At 42.2% G+C, this 27,229-nt stretch overlaps 1 protein-coding gene across 5 annotated transcripts in view; it reads left to right on the top strand.

The window, feature by feature from the left end:
* The window catches only part of MTHFD1L (methylenetetrahydrofolate dehydrogenase (NADP+ dependent) 1 like), a 181,159-nt gene that overhangs the window by 59,552 nt on the left and 94,378 nt on the right, over positions 1–27,229 (top strand). For 3 of the 5 annotated variants that reach the window (XM_055535959.1, XM_055535961.1, XM_055535958.1), the window contains exons 17-20: positions 6,079–6,155; positions 9,811–9,951; positions 12,540–12,608; positions 15,428–15,539. In XM_055535959.1, the coding sequence (XP_055391934.1) occupies positions 6,079–6,155; positions 9,811–9,951; positions 12,540–12,608; positions 15,428–15,539 (399 nt within the window). Of the gene's footprint in view, positions 1–6,078; positions 6,156–9,810; positions 9,952–12,539; positions 12,609–15,427; positions 15,540–17,756; positions 17,816–22,875; positions 23,350–27,229 lie in introns of those variants that run through there. The other 2 variants (XM_055535962.1, XM_055535960.1) reach the window with 2 other exon arrangements.

Genomic DNA, 27,229 nt, shown 5'->3' on the forward strand with positions numbered 1-27,229 from the left:
GATAATACATACTTCCAGGCATGTGGTAACAGCACTTGATAAAACCTATAGAAGAGTCAAATAGTGTGTATTCCTGATCCTTCCTTTGTTTTTCTTCTCAGAACTCCCCTCTCACCACCTTTCTCCATTTCTACACACTTTTTTTTTTAATTGAAGGATAATTGCTTTACAGAATTTTGTTATTTTCTGTCAAACCTTAACATGCATCAGACATAGGTATGCATATCTTCTCTCCTTTTTGAACCTCCCTTGCATCTCCCCCATCCCACCCCTCTAGGTTGGTACAGAGCCCCTGTTTGAGTTTCCTAAGACATACAGCAGGAGAGGGTGAGATGTATGGAGAGAGTAACATGGAAACATATTATATGTAAAATAGATAGCCAACAGGAATTTGCTGTATGTCACATTTTTTGTTTAATTATGAGTAGATGCCTGATTTATTGCAGTTACCTTTTAATAGATTTTCTTGCTTCCATTTCCAACCCCTGCCCCCCACCCCCACCTCCGCCCCACAACTCGGTGATTTTGTAGTAGAGGGGGAGGTGTCCTGTCACCCCCTTTCTGAGAGCCTCCATCCTGGGTGGTTGGTGCTGCACCCCACGGCCTGGCCTTCAGGAACACTGCCATGTGGCCAGCCCCATGCACACCTTTGCTTCCTGTTTGCCTCGTCCCTCTGCCCCGCCCCCCGCTGGCCCATCCCGCCCCATCTCCCATCTTGCCTTCCCGGACACAGCTCAGGACCACCCCACCTGCATGAAGCTCAACTCCCAGGAATCCATTCAACCTGTTCACTACAAAATTTAGTGAGATGGAAAAGCAAAGACTAGAGAACCCATCTTGTCTCTGTCATTTATGAGCTGTGTAACTCTGGACAAGTGAATTACTCGCTTTCCTCATCTGTAAATGAGTCATAATAGCAGCCTTTCCCTTGGGCGGCTGTAGTGGGACATGAGAGTACTTTCCAACCCTGAAGCACCATCCAGATGGTCATTATGGTAATAGTCGTATGAGGTACTTTTTCTGTGTGTCTCTGTCTCCCAGACTCCTAACAGAGAGTAAAATCTCTTCAGAAACTTCTAAATGTTTTTTAAAATTATCAAAGTAGTAACATTATACAGATTTTTTTGTTAGTTTAGTTCAGTTGCTCAGTCGTGTCCAACTCTTTGCAACCCCATGAATCGCAGCACACCAGGCCTCGCTGTCCATCACCAACTCCTGGAGTTCACTCAGACTCACGTCCATCGAGTCAGTGATGCCATCCAGCCATCTCATCCTCTGTCGTCCCCTTCTCCTCCTGCCCCCAATCCTTCCCAGCATCAGAGTCTTTCCAATGAGTCAACTCTTCACATGAGGTGGCCAAAGTACTGGAGTTTCAGCTTTAGCATCATTCCTTCCAAAGAAATCCCAGGACTCATCTCGTTTAGAATGGACTAGTTGGATCATACAGATTTTGCTGCTGCTACTGCTAAGTCGCTTCAGTCGTGTCTGACTCTGTGCGACCCCATAGATGGCAGCCCATCAGACTCCGTCATCCCTGGGATTCTCCAGGCAAGAACACTGGAGTGGGTTGCCATTTCCTTCTCCAATGCATAAAAGTGAAAAGTGAAAGTGAAGTCACTCAGTTGTGTCCGACTCTTAGCAACCCCATGGACTGCAGCCCACCAGGCTCCTCCGTCCATGGGATTTTCCAGACAAGAGTACTGGAGTGGGGTGCCATTGCCTTCTCTGCATCTCTAAAAAAAACCAGAAACATCTAACTGTGCAAATAAAACTACTATTCATAGTTTTTCTGTGCACCTACATTTTGTGTATAATTAAAGCTATAGAATTTGTACCCTACTAGTTTCATTTATATCATAATAAGATATCATTTATATCATGTTCCATTTTGTTAGTGACTGTTATGGTCATTTTAAATGGTTCCAGAAGTCTTCTGTGAATGAACTACAACCTCCTTAAACATATACCTGTTACTGAACAGACCAACATCATTTTTATTTTATTTATTTATCTTTTTGGCTGCTCTGTGGGGCATATGGGATCTTAGTTCCCCAACCAGAGTTTGAACCCACACTCCCTGTGGTGGAACTACACAGCCTTAACCACTGGACTGCCAAGGAAGTCCCACCATCATCGTTTTTAATTCCTGGTATGAATATGCTTAGCATTTTATTGGTAATCTACTAGAAGGATTAATTATTCCAACACCATTGTATTCAAAAGGCATAGTCAACTTTTTCAAGGTATTTGTGAATTCGTTTTATTCCTTAAAAGATATTTGGAGGTGTACTTACAAATGAAAAATTATGCAGGTGGAAATCAGTGTATTTGAAACCTAGCATGGGGATATGCTAAAAAGAAATCTTACACGAGGGACAGTCTTCCACATCTGCGTTGTGGCTCCAGCAGAGGCAGCCATCAGAAATAGGGCTGTGTTCTTGTTCTTTCTCTCTGAGAAGCATGAAAACACTGACGTATACTGTGGTTGTGAATCATTTCTCATGGAGATGACATTAAAAAATTAGTCGCGATAAATGTTAGAATGGCATTATTGTTTAGGGCACTAAAGTGACAAAAACGTCATTGCCACCTGGGTCCGAGGAGTTCAGAATGACATTTTACAGCTAGTTTGGCTCTTCCTCCCATGGATTAATATGAGAAAAAGGACTCTCCCATCACGTAGATTGAGGCCATTTAATAATTGGACTTAGAGCTTAAAAGAGTATAACCTTTATGATGAGATTAGATGCTTTTCTAATTTGATAACTAGAAAGGAGACATTCAGGGACCACATGAGGCTAAAAACCTCCTCTCGCACCATATGGATGTTGGACATTTAGTGGTCACTTCTTTCCTTTCATCCTATGTAAGAAATATGACTCTTGCTGGTTTTATCCTATGCTTCCTATCAGAAGCTTGAAGGCCTCATAATGCCTGGTGATGGGGAGGAAGTGGGAGCTGATAGACTTTTATAGAAACACTGATATAAGCAGAAGAGACAGTGGACATTGGGTCATTTTATTGTTCCCTGGGATGTGAATCCCTGCCTTTCTGAGCATTGGGTCCTCCAGGGGCTCAAGGGCTGTTAGACAAAGGACTCAAAGCCTCAATCTCCAGGAAACTGATATCCAGTTACTGGTTCCCAGCACTGCCCTGCAACTTTGTAGGGAATCAGTATCGTTCTTCTGCTGAATCCAAAATAATGGGCCTGCCCCTTATGTCCTACGTTGTACCACCCAGTGCCTCAACCATAGCTGGTTGTTAATGAGCCTCAGGACACAGCAGTGTAGTCCTAAAGGGACCGTCTAGGGCAAAGAGTGAAAAGACAGATCTCTTCTCTCTGCAGGAGCTCTTCACCTTCTCCACACCTACCTGCACTCTCCATCTCTCCCTTTGGCCAGCGAGTGCCTTCCATCAGAGAATGATGTCTTGTTTGTCTTTGTATCCCTGTACAGCTGGCACACGATCTGTCACAAAATTGACCCTAAGTAAAAATCTCTGAAGTGAATAAACATGTTTCTCACTCTATCTTTAGCTCTATCTTACAGCTAAAGACTTAGAGTCAAGGAATTCTGTATTACTAGTGTTACTTTCTGCTTTCCAGATGGCTCAGTGGTAAAGAACGCACCTGCCAAGCAGGAGATACGGGTTCAGTCCCTGGTTTGGGAAGATCCCTTAAAGAGGGAAATAGCAACCCACTCCAGTATTCTTGTCTAGGAAATCCCATGGACAGAGGAGCCTGGTGGGCTACAGTCCATGGGGTCACAAAAAGAGTCGGACACGACTTGACTTAGCGACTGAACAACAAAGCGTTACTTTCTAGTATGCATCTTTCTTGTGTATCAGAATTTAATCTTCACATTTCTTGTCTTATGTATCACTGTCATTTCGCTTGTGTCTTTCCACGGACATCCAAAGCTTGATGGACTGTGAGATGTCCTGCTCTACTAGGGCCAGGCCAAACACAGCGGGGGGGCAGGGTGGTGGTTCTGGTTCCCACTGATTATAGCTGATCTTGTTAACTTAATTTTTTTTCTTTTTCTTTTCTTGGCTTGTGTTCTCTTTGCTAAATAAATCCAGCTGAATTTCCAATAAAAAAGATCACGTTGTGTATGCTTCGCATGAGAGTAGGAAATCCTTTTACTTTATATGATTCTGCACCATTGGTCTTGGGAATAAGTACTAGCTAATGGAATATGGCAGAGAAGCCAATGGCACCCCACTCCAGTACTCTTGCCTGGAAAATCCCATGGACAGAGGAGCCTGGTGGGCTGCCGTCTATGGGGTCGCACAGAGTCGGACACGACTGAGCGACTTCACTTTCACACATTGGAGAAGGCAATGGCAACCCACTCCAGTGTTCTTGCCTGGAGAATCCCAGGGACGGGGGAGCCTGATGGGCTGCCATCTATGGGGTCGCACAGAGTTGGACACGACTGAGCGACTTCACTTTCACGCGTTGGAGAAGGCAATGGCAACCCACTCCAGTGTTCTTGCCTGGAGAATCCCAGGGACGGGGGAGCCTGGTGGGCTGCCGTCTATGGGGTCGCACAGAGTTGGACACGACTGAAGCGCCTTAGCAGCAGCAGCGGCAGCGGCAGCAGTGGCGATATGGAGAGGCATTCCTTTCTGCCTATAGGACTCTGTGCCTTAAAGTCATAGAGAGATTTCCTTGTGCTTGGTGACTGTTGCTTGGATATCCGTATGGGCCTGTGGTAATGAGTGTGTATGTATGAATGTGTGAGAGAGAGGAGGATTGTACATAGAGAAAGAGCCGACACGTAACAAGTCAGGGAACAATGGAGGCAGACAAGGTGAGCAGGTCCGCTCCTGCTTTGTGTACGAAAGGAAACGTTCACATTGTTTATCCCGCAGATGATATTAGTCCCCAGATATGCGATTCCCATCACCGTTTTTGTCAGCGCCGTATTAAACATTTAGTAAGTTGGATCTAAGTTGTCAGTGTGGACCGCCTGCTCTTTGATGCCATATGAATTATTAATGAAGTCTGTGTCCTTCTTTCTTTGATTCCTGGCATTGTACATTTGGTTTTCACAAAACAAAGTGTGAATCAGTGCCATTCAGACAAGCCAGTGAAAAATGTAAAGAGAATTGATACTTACTCTCACCATCATTGACTTCTCCCCCTAAATTCTACTTTATTTATTTTAGAGGGTTTTTTTTTTTCCTGGTGGTAAAATATAAAATTATCATTTTAATTATTCATAAGTGTGGTATTCATGGCATTAAGTGTACAATATATAGTCATACCATCAATACTAACTATACCCAAAATCTTTTTATCATCCTCAATAAAAACTCATTTCCTAAATAATAACTCCCCACCTCCCCTCAGCCCCTGTTCATCACCATTCTGTTCTGTCTCTATAAATAATTTGCCTGTTCTAAGAGCCCCGTACAAGTGGAATCATACTGTATCCGGTTTATTTCATTTTTCATGATATTTTCCATGTTCATCCATGTTGTTGCATGAGGTATCAAATATTCACTCATTTTATGGCTGTGTAGCATTCCATTGTCCATCTATACTGCATCTGTACTGCATGGTATGAGTGGATAAAACTGGATCAAATTTAATGGATAAAATTGGTTTATTCATTCATCTGTCAGTGGATACTTCTTGGCTGTTGTGAATAAATGCTGCTATGATCATGGGTGTGCAATACCTGCTTCCAGTTCTGTTGGAAGTGGTGGGTCATATGGTCACGTAGTGTTTACCTTTAGAGGGACTTAATTGTCTTCTTGGGCCTCATGCTTCATTGTGAAAAAAAAAAAAAAAAGGACACTGCTTCAGAAATGCTTTTCCTTACTGCCTGGTAAAAATGGCACGCCACCCCGACCCCTGCCCCAACACAGGCTCTCCTGTCCCCTCCTTTATTTCCTTAAGCTGGTTGATCACTAGTTTCTTTGACCCCTTTCTGTGTCCTCGCATGGGATCATCTGCTCAAGAAGTCAAACCATGTTTTTTGCTCTCCACTGCCTCCCCAGCATCCAGAACCACTCCAGATACACACTGGACAGCCAGTTCCTACTTGCTGATCCTCTGTTCTCTTTCAGTTGTGGATACCAATGACCGATTTCTACGGAAAATAACCATTGGGCAGGCGAACACAGAGAAGGGCTGTTCCCGGCAGGTAAGGTAGCGCCCTCTCTAGGGACGGCTCTGCTCTTGCATTTTCCCTGCCCCAGAGCTGGTTCTCTGCTTTTCTCTTCTCATTCCTGCACCTGCAGGGGCCAGTGGGTCCCCCCACATGTTTCCAGTCCCTCAGCAAGACTGGGAAAGGATCAGGAGGCGGAAGCTCTTGAATATTATCCCACCACCCTTTTCCTGTGTGATTTTAGTTGTATTTCTGCTAGGAGCCATTCAGGGTATCCCTTGAATATACTTTCTAATATGTTTTATTGTCAGTCTATCCAGTTAGTTGCATAACAACTGAAAAATGAAAGTCTCGGACGTATTATTCATGTTTCATAAACCAAAGAATAAACACCCAGTTATTTGGCTTAATAGCCTGAGAAGTTGTTAAGAATAATGTCCTATTATCCAAACCCAGAAAATGTGGAAGATAAATTACAACGTTCATCCTCATTTTAATAGGACTCTGGTGTGAAGCAGTGGTGCTTAGGGAATGTAAATTCATTCCATGATTTTTCATCCAGGCACAGCAGGCCTCTAAATTATTATTTTTTGTAGTAAACTTTATACCTTAAGATAGCTTTAGATTCATGGCTTTTGCATTAAGTTGCACACTTTCTGTGCTTATTTTTGTACTTTATCTTGGCAGTAGAGAGATGCAAGATAAACAATGGCTGTGGTCTGATGCTCACTTGGTTCCTTGTGTTGGTAGGCCCGTTACATGCATGATGAGCACATTTAGTTTGTAAATCTAGTTTGCAAATGAGAAAAGTTGGCATATTGCGTTAGGTAACTTGTCCAAGGTTGTATTCTATATTGCTTTAAGCATACATATTTTTAAATTATAAAAGACTATATTTAAGAACTTTAATTTTTTTTAACCTTTAAAGCTATTTTAACTTAAAAAAGTAGATCTAGATCATCATTTTTTAATAGCTATATAACATCACATTTTGTAGATGTACCATAACTGGATTCAACCAGTTCACTCTTAATGTAACTTAGGGTGTTGGTCTAAAATAAACAAGCTGTAACATACATGTACACGTATGTTACAGCTTATTTATTTTATCCCAACATAAAATACATAACCCCTTCATGGATCGTGGTGAAGGGCCGTGTGTAACAATGAAACTATGAGCCATACCATGCAGGGCCACCCAAGATGGATAGGTCATAGTGAAGAGTTCTGATAAAACGTGGTCCCCTGGAGAGGGGAATGGCAAACCACTCCAATATTCTTGCCATGAGAACCTCATAAACAGTATGAAAAAAGCAAAGAGATATGACACTGGAAGATGAGCCCCACAGGTCAAAAGGTGTCAGTATGCTACTAGAGAAGAACAGAGGGCAATTACAAATAGCTCCTGAAAAAATGAAGTGGCTGGGCCAAAGTGGAAACAGCACTCAGTCGTGGGTGTGTCTGGTGGTGAAAGTAAAGCCTGGTGTTGTAAAGATCAATACTGTATAGGAACCTGGAATGTTAGGTCCATGAATCAAGGTAAATTGAAAGTGGTCAAGCAGGAGGTGGCAAGAGTGAACATTGACATCTTAGGAATCAGTTAACTAAAATGGACAGGAATGGGTGAATTAAGATGACCATTATATCTACTACTGTTGTGTCATCTCTTGTACAACATAATATCATTAAGGCCAGGATCTTGAGGATGTTGTTTGACAGCCTCTTGTTTTGTAGTTACTTTGTGTATTGTACTTACTGCACTTCTTACATTAAGATCAGATCTACTATTAGTAAGTACTAAGGGTATATTCCCTGGAAGGAATGATTCTGAAGCTGATGCTCCAATACTTTGGCCACCTGATGTGTTGACTCATTGGAAAAGACCTTGATTTTGGCTAGAGGAGAAGGGGTGAGAGAGGATGAGATGTTTAGATAGCATCACTGAGTCGATGGATATGAATCTGAGCAAACTCCGGGAGATGGTGAGGGACGGGAAGCCTGCTGGGCTGCAGTCCATGGGGTCACAAAGAGTCAGACGTGACTTAGTGACTGAACAACAACAACATACACACATTTTTGTGTAATCCTGCCTGACGATATCCTTATGACAAATTCCCAGATCCATAACTGCAGAATCAGAGGATACAGATTTAAATGTTGGTGTGCATTTCCCCATCACATTCCAGGAAAGCTATGTCAATTCATGTCCTTGCCAACATGGCTTTTTGTCTTTTGTGTAAACATGTGATATGCAATAAGGATATCTCATTTATACCTTAATGTGATTTGGAAATATTTTATTTGCAAAACAGAAACAAGTAGCCCTCTAATAGCTACACTATTTGGGCATAAAATGAGTATTCTTATATTGATCCTTGCTTCGTTTTTGATAGTGCTTGAGATACAAAATTCTCAAATTGTAACAATTACAAATGAAGAACCTATAGGAGTGTTATATATTCCTCTTATTACTTACACAGTTCATATTTTAAGGATATTTTGAACCTTGGTTTTTGTACAGAAAGTCTCATTATTTTTAGTCTTTTTTCATATGCACTGTTTTTAATAGAATGGAGGTATAGAAAATCCTAAATTTCATACAATGAAAAGCCACTTATGTTTGGAATGGCTTATATTGAGAATGTAATAATTGAGTATAGATGCATTTGACTCTCAGGTAATATGTTTTCACTAAATCAACGACTACTGAAATCTCAACCAGGAAGTAGCCAGAAAGCTCCTTCTTTCCTTCATTTCCTCTTCTGTTGGTGCCCAAAATGGACCAATAAAATATCTCCTGAGGTGATCCTGCCAGGGTGCAGCTATTTTCTATGTAAGACTGAACTTGTCTGGCTCCCACACCCCTGGGGACAGAGGGTAATGAAGTGGTTTTGTCCAGTGGCTGAATTAGGAGGAGGAAGAGGGCGATTGTTCCTTGTGTTCTTGTTGGCTTGTGTCCAGGGTGGAATCAGAGCCAGGAGAGGGAATAGGAAGGCCCAGGGGCATTTCTCAGAAAGTAGCCACTCTCCACGTTTGTGGCTGAACGGTTCACCATCTGAGGTGGACAGCCAGAATGGATTCCATGTCACCTCATGACTGGGGAGTGGGCGTGGAGAACACAAATTGGGGGCCTCCTCACTGCTGTGCCAAGCTCTAAGTCTACAAAACTGGCTTCAGACCATCTTTCACAGTTTGCTGCTCATCTCTTAATGGGGCAAACACATGCAGCCCCCTCGACACACAGAAGTAACAGAGAGGGTAGCTGGCGAACTCTTTCTTTATTTTGCCAACACGTATTGAATCCTGCTTCATTTCACACTCAGTCCCCCAAGCTGGGGACTCAGGAACAAACCCTCCCCAAATGGTCCCTGTCTTTGTGGCACTACGGTTCTGCAGTGGAGATCTGCATCCATCAGACCATCACATTAACAATTACAAGTCTGAGACGTGCTTCAAAAGCACATCTCGTAGTGCCGCTAGCTGGTGTTATGGAGGGGCCTGGCCATGCCCTGTTCTGCTCAGCAGAGCAAATAAAGAGCACTAAGCCCAGGACTGTGCAATTGCTGGGAATTTGTGCATCTGAGAATGGCCTATCGAGGGTTGAACCCCAGGCCTGCAAGACCTGAGTGCTGCAATATAGCGCTCCATGGAAACGGTCCGCTGACCAGGACCTCGACTTCTGTTGTTTCAGGCGCAGTTTGACATCGCCGTGGCCAGTGAAATCATGGCAGTGCTGGCCCTGACCGACAGCCTATCGGACATGAAGGAGCGGCTGGGAAGAATGGTGGTGGCCAGTGACAAAAATGGACAGCCTGTGACAGCAGACCACTTGGTATGTCCATCTCAGGAGCTCCAGAGAACTCAAGGTCCCTGACCTTCCCAACCCAGGGACCAAACCTGGGTCTCCCGAATTGCAGGCAAATTCATGACTGTCTGAGCCACCAGGAGCCACATGTAATCAGGAGAATGAGAGTCTTCTTCATGTCACTGGGTATAATGGGAATTTCTGTTCACACCTTTTCCTACTAAAGGTCCCGATTATCCTACAACTTAATGTGGTACTCACGGGCATTTGTAACGTGCTTATTATTCCTGGCTGCAATCAGAGTACCTGAAGTCTATTTCATGTGCTTTTCACTACTCTTTCCAATCCTGATTTCTGCTCTGCCTGGAGTGGAAGCCTGTGGCTTTTTTTTTAAAGGTAATCTTTGCCTGCTTTAAATTGAGGGCAAATCACCATTCCAAGGAATAAGAAGCAACTCCACATTCATCAAAGGGAAGATTAAGTTAAAGAGGCGCATTTTTGACTCCAGCCTGCTCCGTGGGCACGCTAGCATGTTTAATTTTGTACCTTCGACTTGGGTTTCAGCTTATTTAAAAACAGATCTCCCCCGACCCATTCTTACTCATGTAGCTTTCTTTTGCATGGAATGATGCTTTCTTACAAAACATTCATAGTAGCCAGGCACACCACCAGCTTGCTTAGTGCTGTTTGTCATTTGCACACCAATCTTTTTCTCCTCTTCCCTTTAATAGCCACCTTTGCTGTTCACTCCCCGTCCACACCCCTCATCAGCAATGTAGCTATTTCATCTGCTCATACATGTTTATAAGCACACAACACTTGGTACAACATAGACAGCCATTGCTCTAAATTTAAGCTTACTTTCCCATGTATTTAGTCATGCACCATAATGGAATCTTAAATAAACACTGATGAGAAGCTATCTTATTAATTCCAAGGGCTTGGGGTGTAATTTTAAACCTTTGCCAAAATGTCTTGATTACCTTTTGGCTTCTTTTTGAAGAGGTGAATATGACTGACTCATAAGTCTTGTAAAGTAGGTTAAATAGATATATTTATATCGGCTGCTCGTGGAATGCTTAGTATAAAGCTAAAAGAGAAAATCCAAATGCAGTTTGCTGTAAAGATATTGCTTTTTAAAAATTATCAAATCTCAACATTTCTCTCTAGAATAGTATATTATAGTTTCTGTATAAATATTTCCTCTGTATCCTCTTAATATTAGGTATCAGTAATACATCAGGAGTACTTTGAAAGGGCTTAATCCACAAATATTTCCCTGAACTTTTTTTTGCTTTGTGATGAAACTCTCGGATCTGGAACAAAAAAACTCAGAGTTGACTCTTTGGTGTTTCTTGCTTGCGAAATGTACCTAATTTCTTCATATACCTGTAATAGGTAGGTTACAGTTCTTGCAACATTTATTTTGTCCAATAAAGTAGAAAGTAAATTTGATTTTTAAAGACATTTCAATGATTCCATATTATAAAAGTACAAAAATAGAAATTGGTTATATAAGAGAAACATTTAATATTGTTGATGATAGAGGTAGAGAGAAAGTAATAAACAAATCCTTAGATTCTACTGCCTGATCTGTCAGGATTTGTTGCAGGCCACCTTCATTTTTTCAAGGCTACATTCACATGCATTTGCTCATAATATGACCTTCTAATTATTTGACTAGTTTGTTGAAAGATCATTCCCCAGGGTCTTTAGAAAAGGTGGAAAGAAAAAAAATTTTTTTTTTAAATGCTTTCCCAGGACTTCCCTGGTGGTCCAGTGGCCAAGACATCACACTCTCAATGCAGGGAGTCTGGGTTTGGTCCCTGGTCAAGGAACTAGATCCTACATGCTGCAAGTAAGACCCAGCCCAGCCAAATAAACAAATAGAACAGTATTTTTTTTTAAATTCCCTTTGTGGCCTGCTTTAGCACACTTTCCCCAGTAGTTCTTAGACGTCATCCCTGCTTTGTCTCTTGCTTGTCCTGTTCTTTTCCAGGAATGCAATAGGGAGCTGCAAGAGAGCCTAATTCAAGCTTCATAGGATTGAAAGGAAGCAACCACAGCCACAAGTGGCTTCAGCTTCATTCTAGGCAGATGTAGAGTGAGAGACAGAAAATAAGATGCCTTTCCAGTGTCCTGAGTACCTTCTGCATCTGTGGGCTGAGATGCAAGAGAGAACAGAAACCAGCATGGGTGCCTTTAGACACACCCCCTTCTCTCTACAGTCCCTTTCTGTAACCAGCCTTGTTTTCATTCTTCATCTTATTTCTCAGGGCAATAGTGTAATCTCTGGTGATGAAAAGTAACGTGCATAATTGCCAGAAAAAAACTTAGGTGAATTGAAAGGTATGGTAAGCCCCTTATTTCAATCAAGGAAGGTCTTGAGAAAAAAATGCAATGACTACTGCTTCCCCATCACATCCTAGAATGGTTGGCATCCATTCAGGTGAGGTGAGAGCACTGTCTTACCTATAGCTCAGAGTTGATGGCCGCCGGTGGGGTTACCCGTGCATGAGGCAGGCTGGTGAGAAGCGGCTGAGGATTCACCCTCATGTGAATGATCTTTTGTCGATAATCTAAATAAGTGTATTTTTTTCCTCCCTTTTCTTTAGGGGGTGACAGGTGCTTTGACTGTTCTGATGAAAGACGCGATAAAACCAAATCTGATGCAGACCCTAGAAGTAAGTGATTTTGTTTTCATAGAAAGTATTGACAGAGTTGCACTAAATAGACTGCTTTTGCATCTCTACATGTGAGCATTTCCAGCCCTTCTGAGCGTATGAGGAGCATCAGAATAACTGGTTGGTCATCCGGAAAGAAAAAGGTTCTTGATATGATTCCTGTCTTAGCTAATGAAATACTAATTGACCAGAGTAGAAACTTAGAAACTCAATAAATGTTTGTCTTACATCTCAGCAACTTGTGTAGCCGTGGGTTAACCACATGCAGTGTAGACGGGAAATACCCGTTTGCGGCAGTTCTGTCCAGTATGGTACCTATGGTCCCCTCGTGGTTATTTCAGTCTGAATTAGTCTAAGTTTAAAATTCTGTTGTGCAGTCATACTAGTTAACATTTCTATTTATTTTTATCAGCTACATTTTAAGTGCTCTATAGCCACACGTGGATGGTGGTTATCATATTGGACAGAGCAGATAGAGAATATTTTGAGCACTGCAGAAAGTTCTTGTGGATAATGAATGCTCTTTTAGATCTCTGGTCAGCAAGGAACAGTTGAAGCGTCAATCTTATGAAATGGTTGAAAAGTCCATTATGGAGAATATTCATAGCTTTGTCATCATAGAAACCAAGATAGTTCCTGTTATTACTTTGCTAAGTGATCTGTATATAAAATAAAATATTGAACTCAGGATAGATATTTTTATGTCTTTGGGTTAGTGACAGAATTTCTTAGACAAAGTGTTAACTCAGTATACTGTGTCATATAAGTTGAGTGTGTGAAACTGTGCTTGAATGTCCAACAATGATGTTCTAAGAATTTTTATATCTATTTAAACCACATCCTGGGAGCTCAAAAACCAGGGCTCTAATACTTCATGCTGCTTTAGTGATGAGTCTGCTGTGTGGCCTTTAATTTTAATCTAATTAAAATTAAATGCCTCCGATCTAGTCCCTAGCATCATTATCCCAGGAATAGCAGTGTGTTGATGCTAATCCAGCCACACCCTGTCACCTGTTGACCTGGAGACTGGTGTCCAGTGCTTCTTAAAGAGATGGCCAGGATGAGAGTTGCAGGGCACAGAGGAGTGAAGCCTACTGCCTACCCAGGGGTGGAGCCTGTGGCCTTGTCTCTTTAAATTTTCCTCACTAGCTCCACTCACTTACTACAGGCGCTACACCCTATAACTCCCAAGGCTAGGAGGTGATGGAGACATTAAGATCTTAAACAGTGTTTTCTTCAGAGTACTTAAAAGGTTTCTCTGCATAGAAGTGAGAACTGTAGATGGACAGACAGATGGCGATCTGGACCATAAACATACATGTCTTCATTTCCATAAACACGGATCCCAGCATTATTTCAGATATTTTCACTCTTCGCGATGAGTTTTCTTTCACTGCCTTTCTTCCTGCTTTTGTTCATTTTTCTCAGCTTTGAAACATCACTCACAGCCCATCCTGGCTCATGGGAACTTTCCACGGCCCCACCCCCTGCATCGCTCCCTGCCTCGCCCCATGTCAATGGAAGGGCAGCCTGTATTTTCACAGGTGGAGCCAAGGCTTCATACACACAGACCTCAGTGGCCCTGCCTGGCTCCGAATAAAACCTGAACATTTTACTGAACGTGCATACTTTTTTTAGATAGGACTATGGTCTCTTGTGTTTGACAAAAGTGTGGAAATGAAAGTAAAAGAAAAGTAATGTCATTTCATGACAAATTTTGTTTAAATCATTAAAATTAAAGTTTTTGAGAATTCCCTTTTTTCTTTTGTCTTTTTAGTAATTCTGAAATTTTACTATGAGTGAAATTTTTCTTTCATTGTCTTAATAGTTACCAGATTTTTAATAGGTAAGATAAACAATGAGAAAGATAAAATTTTCAAAAATCAAAAGATTATTACTGTAAATATAAAAATGGCCAGTAATAATATGTACTTGCCCTGCCATGATTCCCACAACTCAATTATTGTGCTGATTTTATGATTATATTTTTCTTGAATTAGTTGATTTCTTAATGGGGAAAAAACATTTAAACAAGCTTATTAGCCCATCAGAGTTTAATTCCATTCTTTTTAAAAGTATAATGCAGAATACTATGACATAAGGTTTATTTCATGGTCACTGAGGCAGCTAACACAGTGGCTTATCAAAATTTATAATAGGAAATAACTGGGTCTCAGCTTTTTTTTTAACTTTTTATTTTGTATTGGGATGTAGCTGATTAACAATGTTGAAATAGTTTCAGGTAAACAGCAAAGGGACTCAGCCATACATATACACCTATCCATTCTCCCCTAAACTCCCGTCCGGCAAGACTGCTGCATAATATTGAGCAGAGTTCCATGTGCTATACAGTAGGTCCTTGTTGGGTATCCGTTTTAAATATAGCAGCGTGTTCATGTCCATTCCAAACTCCTTCACCGTCCCTTCCCCCACATCCTTCCTCCCAGCAACCATAAATTCATTCTGTGGGTCTCTTGTGTTTTGTACATAAATTCATTTGCATCCTCTCTTTTTCGATTCCTCACATAAGGGATCTCATAGTATATTTCTTCTCTGTCTGACTCCACTTAGTTTGATAATCTCAAGATCCACCCACATTGCTATGAATGGCATTATTTCATTCTTTTTAATGGCCTAGTGATATTCCATTGTGTATATGTACCATATGTGCTGTGCATTCCTTTGTTGATGGGCATTTAGTGCTGCAGTGAACTCTGGGGTGCACGTATCATTTCAGATCTTGTTTTTCTCCAGATATATGCCCAGTAGAGGGATTGCAGGGTCATAGCTTTATAAGATGTGTTCTTCTGCTTCCACAGGGGACGCCTGTATTTGTGCATGCTGGCCCCTTTGCCAACATCGCTCATGGCAACTCTTCAGTGTTGGCTGATAAAATTGCCCTGAAACTGGTTGGTGAAGGAGGATTTGTGGGTAAGTCACTTCTTTTCAACTTAGTTGTTGCCAGAATATGAAAGAAATCTAACAAATGATGACTGGAACAGAGTGAAATGCATTCTGAATGAGATATATTCTTGTATGTCCACCTTTCAGAGATGACCTCAGTCCTGGAAAAGCCCTAGTGTCTGGTCTGCGCTAGTGGTGTGCCATTGTGGTTGAACCATAGATTTCGATGCCAGGTGCATGTAGCTTAGAATATAAGCTCCCACACTTGCTGGTTATGTGACCTTGAGTACAGTATAGGGACCTCTGAGCCTCAGCTTTCTCATCTGTAAAATGGTGATGACAATATTGTATCAAACCTTCAAGGGTTATTGTGACAACCAAATGAGATTATTTGTTCATTCAGCAAATATTTATTGACAGTCTGCCCCATACAACACGTGTGACTCAGCTGTGGCTATGCAGTAAGAGAAACAGACCTAGTTCTGCCCTCCTGGAGCATACTTTGTGTGTAGTTTAACAGGAGAAAGTGCTCTTTAAATGTCAGCTACTATTAGCAGTAAAAGCACTACTGATTACTTGAAATGAAATCAGTCTGCTCTTCCTGGAATGGAATGTGTGCTTTTGTGGCTTCATGGATGGGAGATGCCCAACCATCAGACTTGAACATTTTTGCTGGTAAGATTTTTTGCTGCTGTGAAGCTCTTTGTGGTTCTTCTTCTCTTTGGCTCTTGTTGGACATTCCAGCCGGAAAGAGGGGGAAACCACCATAGAGTTTGCTCAGTCCTTGCCAGCCCCAGTCCTACCCCTAACACTGAGGCCATGAGGAAACAAAAGACACACAAACAAGGATTCATGAAATTCCACTGTAATTTGACACTGGAGGTGTTACACTGGCAGATTTTCACATGCCAAAAGGTAATTTCCATTCACCATGTGAAAGCCTGTAATCATCGTCCAGCAGTTGCTTCTTTCTCACCAATCATCAGCCTTGTATCAAACTCAGAAGTGAATTATTTTACTAGAAAAGATTCTGCTGGACAAACGAGCTTAGCTCTGCACTTTTATACTTAGCCATTACAAAGTTCATCAGGGTCATTGAGACTGTTTTAAGAATTCCTTATAGACATGCAGTCAGGATCAAATGAGGAATTATATGGTTCATTTCTCAAAGTTCTTATTATACAGCTCTCATGTACTTGCTGCTTCAGTACCGAATCCACTCTGAAAGTGGCTAGATGTACTGTCTAAATGGATTTGCTAGATTGATCACAGCATAATTGTAGAGCTAATGGACAAGGAGATTGCGTAGGGCAGGCTCTGAAAGGTTAGACACTTATGTGAAGTGCAGGTTCCAATGCATCAACTCCACAAATAAAAGAACTTCTTGAAGAAAGCACTCTCTTTTATTCTGATAGGGCTCTGTGCCTCTGTACCAGCCCTTACTGTATAAACACGTATTTATAGAATATGTGTTACTGTGGCAAAGGATCTTTAAAGCTATATGCTGATGATGTACACTGAACACAGTAGCTCTCTGTGTGGCCTTGGAGAAGCTATTAGCGTCTTTGGGCGTGTCTCTTGTAGACATTCTCATCTGGAAAATGAGAAGTTGGACCAGACTAGGTGTTGGATCTGGATGGGTAGCTGTGGACCCAGAGTTAGAAGCTGTAGAATCAGAACCCTAACAGTTAATATGACTTGAAGCAATTTCCTTAACTTCTCTAGGACTTAGTGTCCTCCTTTGACAAAAGGAGAATACCTCTGCTGCAGGTTTTAATGAGTAGTAACAAATGAGAAAGTGCTTCGTAAACCTAACGTGCTAAGTCACGTCCAACTCTTTACAACCCTATGGACTGTAGCCAGCCAGGCTCCTCTGTCCATAGGATTCTGCAGACAAGATTACTGGAGTGGGTTGCCATGCCCTCCTCCAGGGGATCTTCCCAACCCAGGATCAAATCCAAAATCTTAAATCTCTTAAATCTTAAATCTCTTAAATCTCCTGCATTGGCAGGCAGGTTCTTTACCACTAACACCACCTGGGAAGCCCCTTGTAAACTGAAGTAACTATGTAAATATCAATAATTATGTGAATTATTTCTATGATCTCTTCTGAAAGGCCAAGTCCTGGAGTTGGAGTATCTTTCTCAACTCCTTTCAAACTGTGTAGTTTTAGGCAAGGTAACCCATGTTTGCCTCAGTTTCCTTATCTATGAAATAGGGATTTTAATAGGACTTGTCTCATAGGTTTGAAATAAGGATTAAGTGAGTCGACGGATACATTCTGGCATGGTACCTGACACATGGTAAGACTGGATAATTTTTAGTCGCTCCTTACTATTATTTACTCCATTTTTGATACATGACTAATGGAGGTTAAATTTCCTTTATTTAGGTTTTATTTTCAACTGTTTTAAGATGCTTCTAACATAAAATTTATCATTTTAACCATTTTTAAGTGTGCCACTCAGTGAAATACTTTCACATTGTTGTGAAAACCATCACCACCATTCATCTGCAGGACTCTTCATGGTGCAGAACTAAAGCTCTGTACCCATTAAACAGCAGCTCCATGTCTCCAGGGCCTGAAACCACCCTTCTAGTTTCTGTCTCTGCACATGACTATTCTAGATAATTCATATCAGTGTTTTTCTGACTGGCTTATTTCACTTAGCATAATGTCCTCAGTGTTCACTCATGTTGTCATCATTTGTCAGAATTCCCTTACTAATTGATTTAGGCTGAACAGTACTCCATAGTTAGAGAAGGAAATGGCAACCCACTCCAGTGTTCTTGCCTGGAGAATCCCAGGGACGGGGGAGCCTGGTGGGCTGACGTCTATGGGGTCGCACAGAGTCGGACACAACTGAAGCGACCTAGCAGCAGCAGCAGTACTCCATAGTATGTATATACTGCATTTTGTTCACCCATTCATCTGTCAATGGACACTTCATCTGTCAATGGACACCTTTTGGCTGTTTTGAATAATGCTGCTGTTAATATGAGTGTGCAAATATCTCTCTTTATATTATTTTTAACATAAGATCATAGTTCATTATATGTCCCTGGTGCTCAGACAGTAAAGCACCCACCTGCTAATGCAGGAGACATAGAGATGGAGGTCCAATCCCTGGGTCAAGAAGATCCCCTGGAGGAAGGCATGGCAATCCACTCCAGTATTCTTATCTGTAGAATCCCGTGGACAGAGGAGCCTGGCAGGCTATAGTCCATAATGTCGCGCAGCGTTGGACACAACTGAGTGACGTAGCACACAGCACACATGTAGCACTAGTGCCTTATACCAGTATGCGCCACAGGACTCAAGATCTACGTTGTTAAACCTTCAGGAAGGTGGTAAATTGATGCTGTGGCTCCATGGAACTCTGGGAGCAAAGTCAGTGTCCTGAACAGAGGGAACAGGGACTATCATCACTCTTTCCCCGTTTCCTGGTCGAGCTTGCTCTGTGGGCTGGTTCTTCCCTTGCACTTGGATAAAATTTGCAGTGTATTACTCTCACTACCAGTTAATATCTGCATGTCCAGTCTCATGAAGATCAAAACCTAATTTGCATTCAAATGGAAGCTTCTCTCCAGCGTAAAAACTGGGTCTGCTTCTAGACCGCGGGGGTGGAGGGTGGCTGCTTCTCTAACCCCCCTTACCTTGCACTTAGGCTGCCTCTGGCCCCTCCAGAATTGAAGCTTGGCCAGTTGATGATACTAGTCTGGCCTCTTCCAAACTCTAGGCAGAAGACTTCTGGGCTATATATTTCCCTTTAAAAAAATTCTACTGCTGGTTCCATACCTGGTCTCTGGGTACCATAGCCCTTGGACATCTGACAACCATCAGTGGGAGTGCAGTTCTATCTCTCACATGACCCTGCCATGGGCTGTTTCTTTTCAGCTCATAGATATTTTCTGGGCCCCCATGGCAGTATCACTGTTGAGCCTTTGCAGTTGTTCTGCTACACCCTCACTCACTGGCTCCAGAAAAGGGGGAGAAGCTGGCAGGCCTGGAGTGAGACCCGCACATCCATAACTTTCTTTGAAGCAATCCTTGCCCAGCTTCTACCCTTGTTCAGTCAGTTCAGTTCAGTTCAGTCGCTCAGTTGTGTCTGACTCTTTGCAACCCCATGAATCACTGCACGCCAGGCCTCCCTGTCCATCACCAACTCCCGGAGTTCACCCAGACTCACGTCCATCGAGTCAGTGATGCCATCCAGCCATCTCATCCTCTGTCGTCCCCCTTTCCTCCTGCCCCTAATCCGTCCCAGGATCAGAGTCTTTTCCAATGAGTCAACTCTTTGCATGAGGTGGCCAAAGTACTGGAGTTTCAGCTTTAGCATCATTCCTTCCAAAGAAATCCCAGGGCTGATCTCCTTCAGAATGGACTGGTTGGATCTCCTTGCAGTCCAAGGGACTCTCAGGAGTCTTCTCCAACACCACAGTTCAAAGGCATCAATTCTTCGGCGCTCAGCTTTCTTCACAGTCCAACTCTCACATCCATACATGACCACAGGAAAAACCATAGCCTTGACTAGACGGACCTTTGTTAGCAAAGTAATGTCTCTGCTTTTGAATATGCTATCTAGGTTGGTCATAACTTTCCTTCCAAGGAGTAAGCGTCTTTTAATTTCATGGCTGCAGTCACCATCTGCAGTGATTTTGGAGCCCCCAAAAATAAAGTCTGACACTGTTTCCACTGTTTCCCCATCTATTTCCCATGAAGTGATGGGACCGGATGCCATGATCTTCGTTTTCTGAATGTTGAGCTTTAAGCCAACTTTTTCACTCTCCACTTTCCCTTTCATCAAGAGGCTTTTTAGTTCCTCTTCACTTTCTGCCATAAGGGTGGTGTCATCTGCATATCTGAGGTGATTGATATTTCTCCCAGCAATCTTAATTCCAGCTTGTGCTTCTTCCAGCCCAGCATTTCTAAGAATGTACTCTGCATATAAGTTAAACAAGCAGGGTGACAATATACAGCCTTGTTGTAGCCCCTTTGAAAGGTATCTTTTGGACAAAGGGATACAAAATGTATCTTCAAGCAATTCCTTTGCATGTGCTTCTAGGTTTAGCGTCATTCTTTGGCATGTGAGCAGTTGACATGGTTTGGGGACATCACTGAAATGCTAAAGACCCCTGTTTTAACATCCTTCTACTGAAGCTAAATGTAGAAATACAGATTTATTTGAAGTCTGTGAATGAATTTATGTCCATAGAAGTGTGGTTGTATATAAGAGAGTGTCTCTCTTAAGATACAAAAAAGCTCAAGCTCAAAAGAGAGAGATTGATAACTTGGGTTATATTTTTAAAAATAAATTAGTTATGATAAAAGATACAAGACTGAAAAAGCACTTGACAGATTGGGAGGGGACATTTTCAAAGATAATAGGCAAATGACCGGCATTCAGAATATATAAACCCCCATGGACTACAGACTGATTTAAAAAAGAAAAAGGGAATAATCCAACAGAAAACCCAGCAAAGAATTTTTTTTTTTTTTTTTAAAGAAAATTCACAGAAAAGCAGCAGTTTGACAGAATTTCTGGTCCAAAGAAAATACATGTAAGTCCTTTGAAAGAATTTATTTTGGTACACATTTATTGAGTTTCCACTCTATGTCAAGTAATACAGGAAGGAAGTGGGAATCAAAGATCATTAAGATATGTCTCTTACCCCCAGTAATTTATAATGTGGGTGTGAGAGGCCCATAAACGGAGTCTGAGAAGTGAGTACAATGGTTATGAGATTTAATACCATATTGATTAACAAGGACCCTTAAGAGATAATGGGTATCTCTCGAGTAAAATTTTCTTCATGTGACTGGTTTTGCTAAGATACATTTAGTCTAGTTTTTTGTTCTGTCCCAGCACTCAGAAGGAAAGGATTGTTTTATCTACTCTAAAATGATTAAGATAATGGAATCAGTATTCCATTTAGACTTAAAACAGAGTGGAGTTTAATTAGTTGCATGAATTCGTTAGACCAGAGCAAAAGGCTTCATGACAGTTTAGTGAAAGCGTTAGTTGCTCAGTCATGTCTGACTCTTTTGCAACCCTGTAGACTGTAGCCCACCAGGCTCCTCTGTCCATGGAGTTCTGTAAGCAAAGATACTGGAGTGGGTAGCCATTCCCTTCTTCAAGGGATCTTCCTAACCCAAGGTTTGAACCTGGGTCGCCTGCATTGCAGGAGTATTCTTTACTGTCTGAGCCACCAGGGAATTTCTATTTCTTTTACTCCTTCAGTCAGTACTCCTGTGGGAGTCCCCTTGACTTAACAGTTATTGCTATAAAGGCAAATATTTTTTTGGCATCTAACCCCAATCATGTTATTTCTAAAAAGTGAAAAGAAAGTAAAGGAAAACAGCATTGAGTTTCTAGGTTTTTAGAAATGATCTCATATTTAAACTATTTATAGGGATTTGTTTTCTCCTCTCTTAATTTGGTTTTGATTCCACTTTCGAATGAATACTTTGCCTTCTCTCTGGAATGCAGCGTCCACGTATACAGCTTCATAGCCAGCGGTTGTCAGTTGCCAGTCACAGCCACCCCTCCCATAATTAAATACACAATTATATATAGGAGTATATATACTTTAAAAAAAAAGTCTCCACAATTCTCGTTAGATTTTCGAAGGAGTCTATGACTCGAAAAAGAGTCATCTCGTAGCCTGATGGATGTTGTATGCGGTTTAAATCTACTCACTTTTGTGATTCATGTGAAGGTTTCGTGGCTTTTGATTTTCCAGCTGCATCTGGCAGTTCACAGCCTCGTCCAGACTCCACAAAGTCAAGAAGTCACCTAATTAGTCAGTCTTCTCCTTGCTAGCTGCAGAACAACACTCAGACCCCGGCTGGGCATTCCAGGTGCTTCCGGGGAACATAAGCGTAAACAAACACTGCAGCCCAAGAGGAAGTCTAGACCAGTGCCCAGTTAAATCGGGCACTGGAACTTGGCTGGCCATGAACGTTTCAGGATTAGGATTTAGAGATCAGAACACATAGCTGTGGCATTTCCAAGACAAACTGAGTGGGATTAGGAAACAAAGCCTTGTCAATATTTTCATTATAAATGCTCCCATTCTCTGAGTTGCTCCCAAGCTCCAGACCTGTGCTAAAGCAGTTATGTACGTTCTCACTTAATCCTTAAACAGTTCTGATTTTCCCCGTTTTAAAGCTGATACAACTGAAGCTTACCGAGATTATGAAACATGTCTGCCATCACTCAGCCAGTAAGTGGTGGAGGGTACAACTTTCCTCTCACTCAAACCTGTGTAGATGATCAGCAAGCTCTTCTGCCTATGATGATAGTTTCATCTTTACCTGATTCCCATCCACTCTCATTAAACCGGTCATCATTTGTTTCAGATGACCGGTCTATAGCAGATGGTCACATTTAAAATGAGTACCAGTATAACTGCTGCTGCTGCTGCTGCTAAATCACTTCAGTCGTGTCCAACTCTGTGCGACCCCATAGACGGCAGCCCACCAGGCTTCCCAGTCGCTGGGATTCTCCAGGCAAGAACACTGGAGTGGGTTGCCATTTCCTTCTCCAATGCACGAAAGTGAAAAGTGAAAGTGAAGTCACTCAGTCGTATCCAACTCCTAGCGACCCCATGGACTGCAGCCTACCAGGCTTCACAGCCCATGGGATTTTCCAGGCAAGAGTGCTGGAGCGGGGCGCCATTGCCTTCTCCCACCAGTATAATTATTCTGATACAGAATAATGTGTGCAAACAGTAGTGGAATAAATTTGGTTGTTTTTTTAATTCTTCTCTTACTACTTTAAAAGATCTTTTCCCTGAATATATTGCTAATTAAAGGTTGTTTTATTGAGTCACATTCTGATCTACTCACTGCTCCCCTCACATGTGTCCGTTGGCAGACATTCTTCCCAATATTTGTGTGTGTGTGTGTGTGTGTGTGTGTGTGTGCGTGCACTCAATAGTGTCAGACTGTAGCCAGCCAGGCTCCTCTGTCCATGGAGTTCTACAGGCAGGAATACTGGAGTGAGTTGCCATGTCCTTCTCCCAGGGATCTTCCCCACCCAGGGATGGAAGCCACATCTCTTATGTCTCCTGCATTGGCAGGTGGGTTCTTTACCTCAGGCACCACCTGGGAAGCCCTCCCAATATTTATATTCTATGGGCTTCCCTGGTGTCTTAGATGGTAGAGAATCTGCCTGCAATTCAGGAGACCCAGGTTCAATCCCTGGGTCAGGAAGATTCCCTGGAGAAGGGAATGGCTACTCACTCCAGTGTTCTTGCCTGGGAAATCCCATGAACAGAGAAGCCTGGCAGGGTACAGTCCACAGGGTCACAAGGAGTTGGACACAGTTGAGTGACTAACACTTTATATTGTTAGACTGTTTTAAATCTTGCCAACCTAGTGATAGTGAAATGGTAGTTCATTATAGTTGTGAGTATAGATTTATTTATGGGCATATCAATTTGTGAATTGCTTATTTTCTTTGAGGCCATTTACCTCTTTCTTATTCATTTATAATATCCTTTATATGTTCCAAATATGAATATTTTACCATCCTGTGCTACAAATGTATTCTCCCATGTGTGGCTTGTCTTTTTGACGTGTTCGTTATAGCTTTTCCTCTTCCATCCTTTCTGTTTTAGGCCACACTGCATAGCATGTAGGTTCTTAGTTCCCCCAATTATGGGTTGAACCATTTCCCCTACACTGGCAGCCTGGAGCCCTAACTACTGGACCACAAGGAAATTCCATCCATCCACTTGAGTTTATAAAGATCACCTGTATTGGTTCATAAAATGTTGGTTCTTATACATAAACCTTTAATCATTTCAGAATTCATGGTTGTATACATCATCCCCTTCATATTAGTCATAAAATTTGCAAAACTTTTCTTCCTCTGCAATTCTTTCAGAGGTGCTTGTCAGCCCTGGCTCAAAAAAAAAAAAAAAAAAGAAACAAAGAGCCAAAAAGTCTCAACAAACCTAAGTCAGCACTCAAGGCCGTGCATGTGCTGGTCAGCTGTTTGCTTTGCAGTCTGCCTCTAGAGCTGCTTTTCAGTGCATTTATCCTGGCACTCTGTGTCTCCAAGAAAGAGGAGCCAAAAGATGGTTTCTCCAACACCGCTTATGACTACAGAAATTAGGGCTTTCTTCTAGAAGAGCTTCAAGTATTATCTCTTGCCAACTCTTCATCTTTTGATGGTGAGCTTTACTCAGCAGTGGTACCTGGTCTTTTGTTGTATTCTTTCTAGACTACACTGTGTGGCTTGCAGGGTCTTAGTTCCCCAACCAGAAATTGAACCCCAGGCGCTCAGCAGTGTAAGTAGAGAGTCCATTTTTGGGCATTCTCAATACTTGGTCTTTTAGGAGCCTGGTTTCTGTTTGTTTTGGGGATTTTGAATTTGAGATGGGAAAGGCATTAGAAGTCATGCTCTGCACCCCTCACCCCAGTCCCATTTTTCTGCCTCTCCACTAAAAGCGACCACCATCCTGGACTTTGGGAATTGACACTCAGGTTTTTAGTTATTGCTGCTAACTTATATATATTCTTTGGTATATATCAAGTATTTGCATAAACTTTTTAAAATTTAGAAGTAAAATATCTTAATTACAGGTCACCAAATTTTGCAGCCTGATCTTCCAATGCTTCAGTGAAATTCAGTTATAATATTAAGTTAGACTAATGGGATCATTTTAATGCCAGTATGGCTTATTGATCGTTTTCTGCTCTCATACTGAAACTCCAGGTAACGGAGGTGATTTTCCTTGGAGCAGCCACACACGTTAGTTTGCAGTCTTCAGCCGCCCGGATTTGAGTTGCTCTCTGCCATGATCTGACTATGACCTTGGGTAGTTTGAGTAAGCCCCCGAATCTTAATTTCTCCTTATCTAACTCAAGGCTTGTTCTCAAGTGCCATAATGCTGGAGAAGCCCAAACTGAACAGTGGACACCAGCTGCTCTTACCACTGTAAGACGCTAAGGATCCTTACTTTTAAGATAAACCTTCTCAAATACTAACGCTTTCTTTTTCAATATTTATTCGGCCGCACCAAGTTTAGCTGTGACATGGGGGCTCCAGTTCCCCTGACCAGGGGTGGGACCTTGGCCCCCTTCATTGGCAGGCAGACTCTGAACTCCTGGACCACCGGGAAAGTCCCTAATGCATTCTTGCAAGTGAGGGATGTCTGTGTTCTGACAATGGAAAACACTCCTGCTTGTTCCCTTCCCAGACAGAGGCGTTCAGGACCAATGTCCATAGAAAGGATCTGAGGGGACGCGATGACTCTAAAGGTTGGAAGAATCCTTCTAGATAGACTTGTTTACAGTGCTGTGTAGTGACCAGGGAGAAAGCAGGATGCCCTGGAATTCTGCACTCACAGGCGTAGACCACGCTCCAGTCCATTTCCTTCTTGACATCTGAAACTCTTGTTTGCTCACTACTGAAATAACAGAAAAAAATATTTTAGGATTTTCAACAATAACGTGGTGGTGTATTTTCTGAAACCTGTTTCATCTGGCAACTGTGAATATACCACCTCTTATGTTATCAGCAGGTATTCAGGTTATTTCCTTTGGTTGTGTTATTATCAACACATATTCTTTCTCCCTGCTGCCTTGCACATCAGGTCCTGTGGACGGGTTCTCACTCTCCAGGCTCCCTCATAACTACATGATTTACTCCCTTGCTTCACTCAGTCTTCGGCTTATGTGTCAGAGAGGCCTTCTGCATGCCTTCCAGCTGAAATCAACCGTCCCGTCGATAGCAGCCCCGGCCCCCCTCGCGAGCACCCCGACCCCCTGTGTTGCTGCCAGGCATGCAGGCATCTGTGAGAGCACTGTCTGTCTCTCCCCTGAAGATAAATCCTTCAGGGCACTGTGATTTGTCCCTTTTGTTCAGTGCTGCATCCTCAGCTTCTGAGTAGATGATCTAACAAATGATTTCCCAGGTCAAAGAACTCCACAGAGGTCAGGAGCAGCCTAAGTTTTCCACCGCAGAAGTAGAACTGAGCAGATGCATCCTAGAGACAGCCCCGGCTCAGATACCAGCCCTGTTTCTTATCAGCTGTGACTTTAACAAGTTACGTAGCTCTGTGTTCTCAAACTCATCCCTTCCTTCTTTTTATACCAAACACTTGACTATCCTGAAGTAAAACTCAGGCACTATAATCTTCTACAGATAATTTCAAAAAATAACGTAATGTGTTAGTTGTGACATAAAAGTATTTTATGATAACATGTTATGTATTTCAATATGTATTTTTTAGTTAATTTTTTTGTCTGTGTTGGGTCTTTGTTGCTGTGTGCAGGCTTTTTCTGGTTGTGGAGAGCTCGGGCTGCTCTCCGGTTGTGAGCTTCTCATTGCTGTGGCTTCTCTTGTTGTGGAGCACTGGCTCTAGGGTGCTTAGACTGAGTAGTTATGGCGCCTGGGCTTAGTTGCCCCGTGGCATGTGGATTCTTCCCAGACCAGGCATTGAATCTGTGTCCCCTGCACTGGCTGATTCTGAACCACTGGACCACCAGGGAAGCCCTTCAGGATGTATTAATTAGAAGAAATATTTCGACAACACTAGAGTGGTCAGATGCTTGCATATACACAGAATTCTTACGCGACCATCACGAGTGCAGAAGGATTAGGTGTGTTTTGGCAAGTCAGATGTCACAAGTGGTTATTGGCACCGATGCAGTTTTCTGCAAAAGTGAATATCTCGTTGAAAAGTTCCAAAGAAAACAAAGT

The sequence above is a fragment of the Bubalus kerabau genome, chromosome 9, assembly GCF_029407905.1.
Source record: "Bubalus kerabau isolate K-KA32 ecotype Philippines breed swamp buffalo chromosome 9, PCC_UOA_SB_1v2, whole genome shotgun sequence".
Lineage (NCBI taxonomy): Eukaryota > Metazoa > Chordata > Mammalia > Artiodactyla > Bovidae > Bubalus > Bubalus kerabau.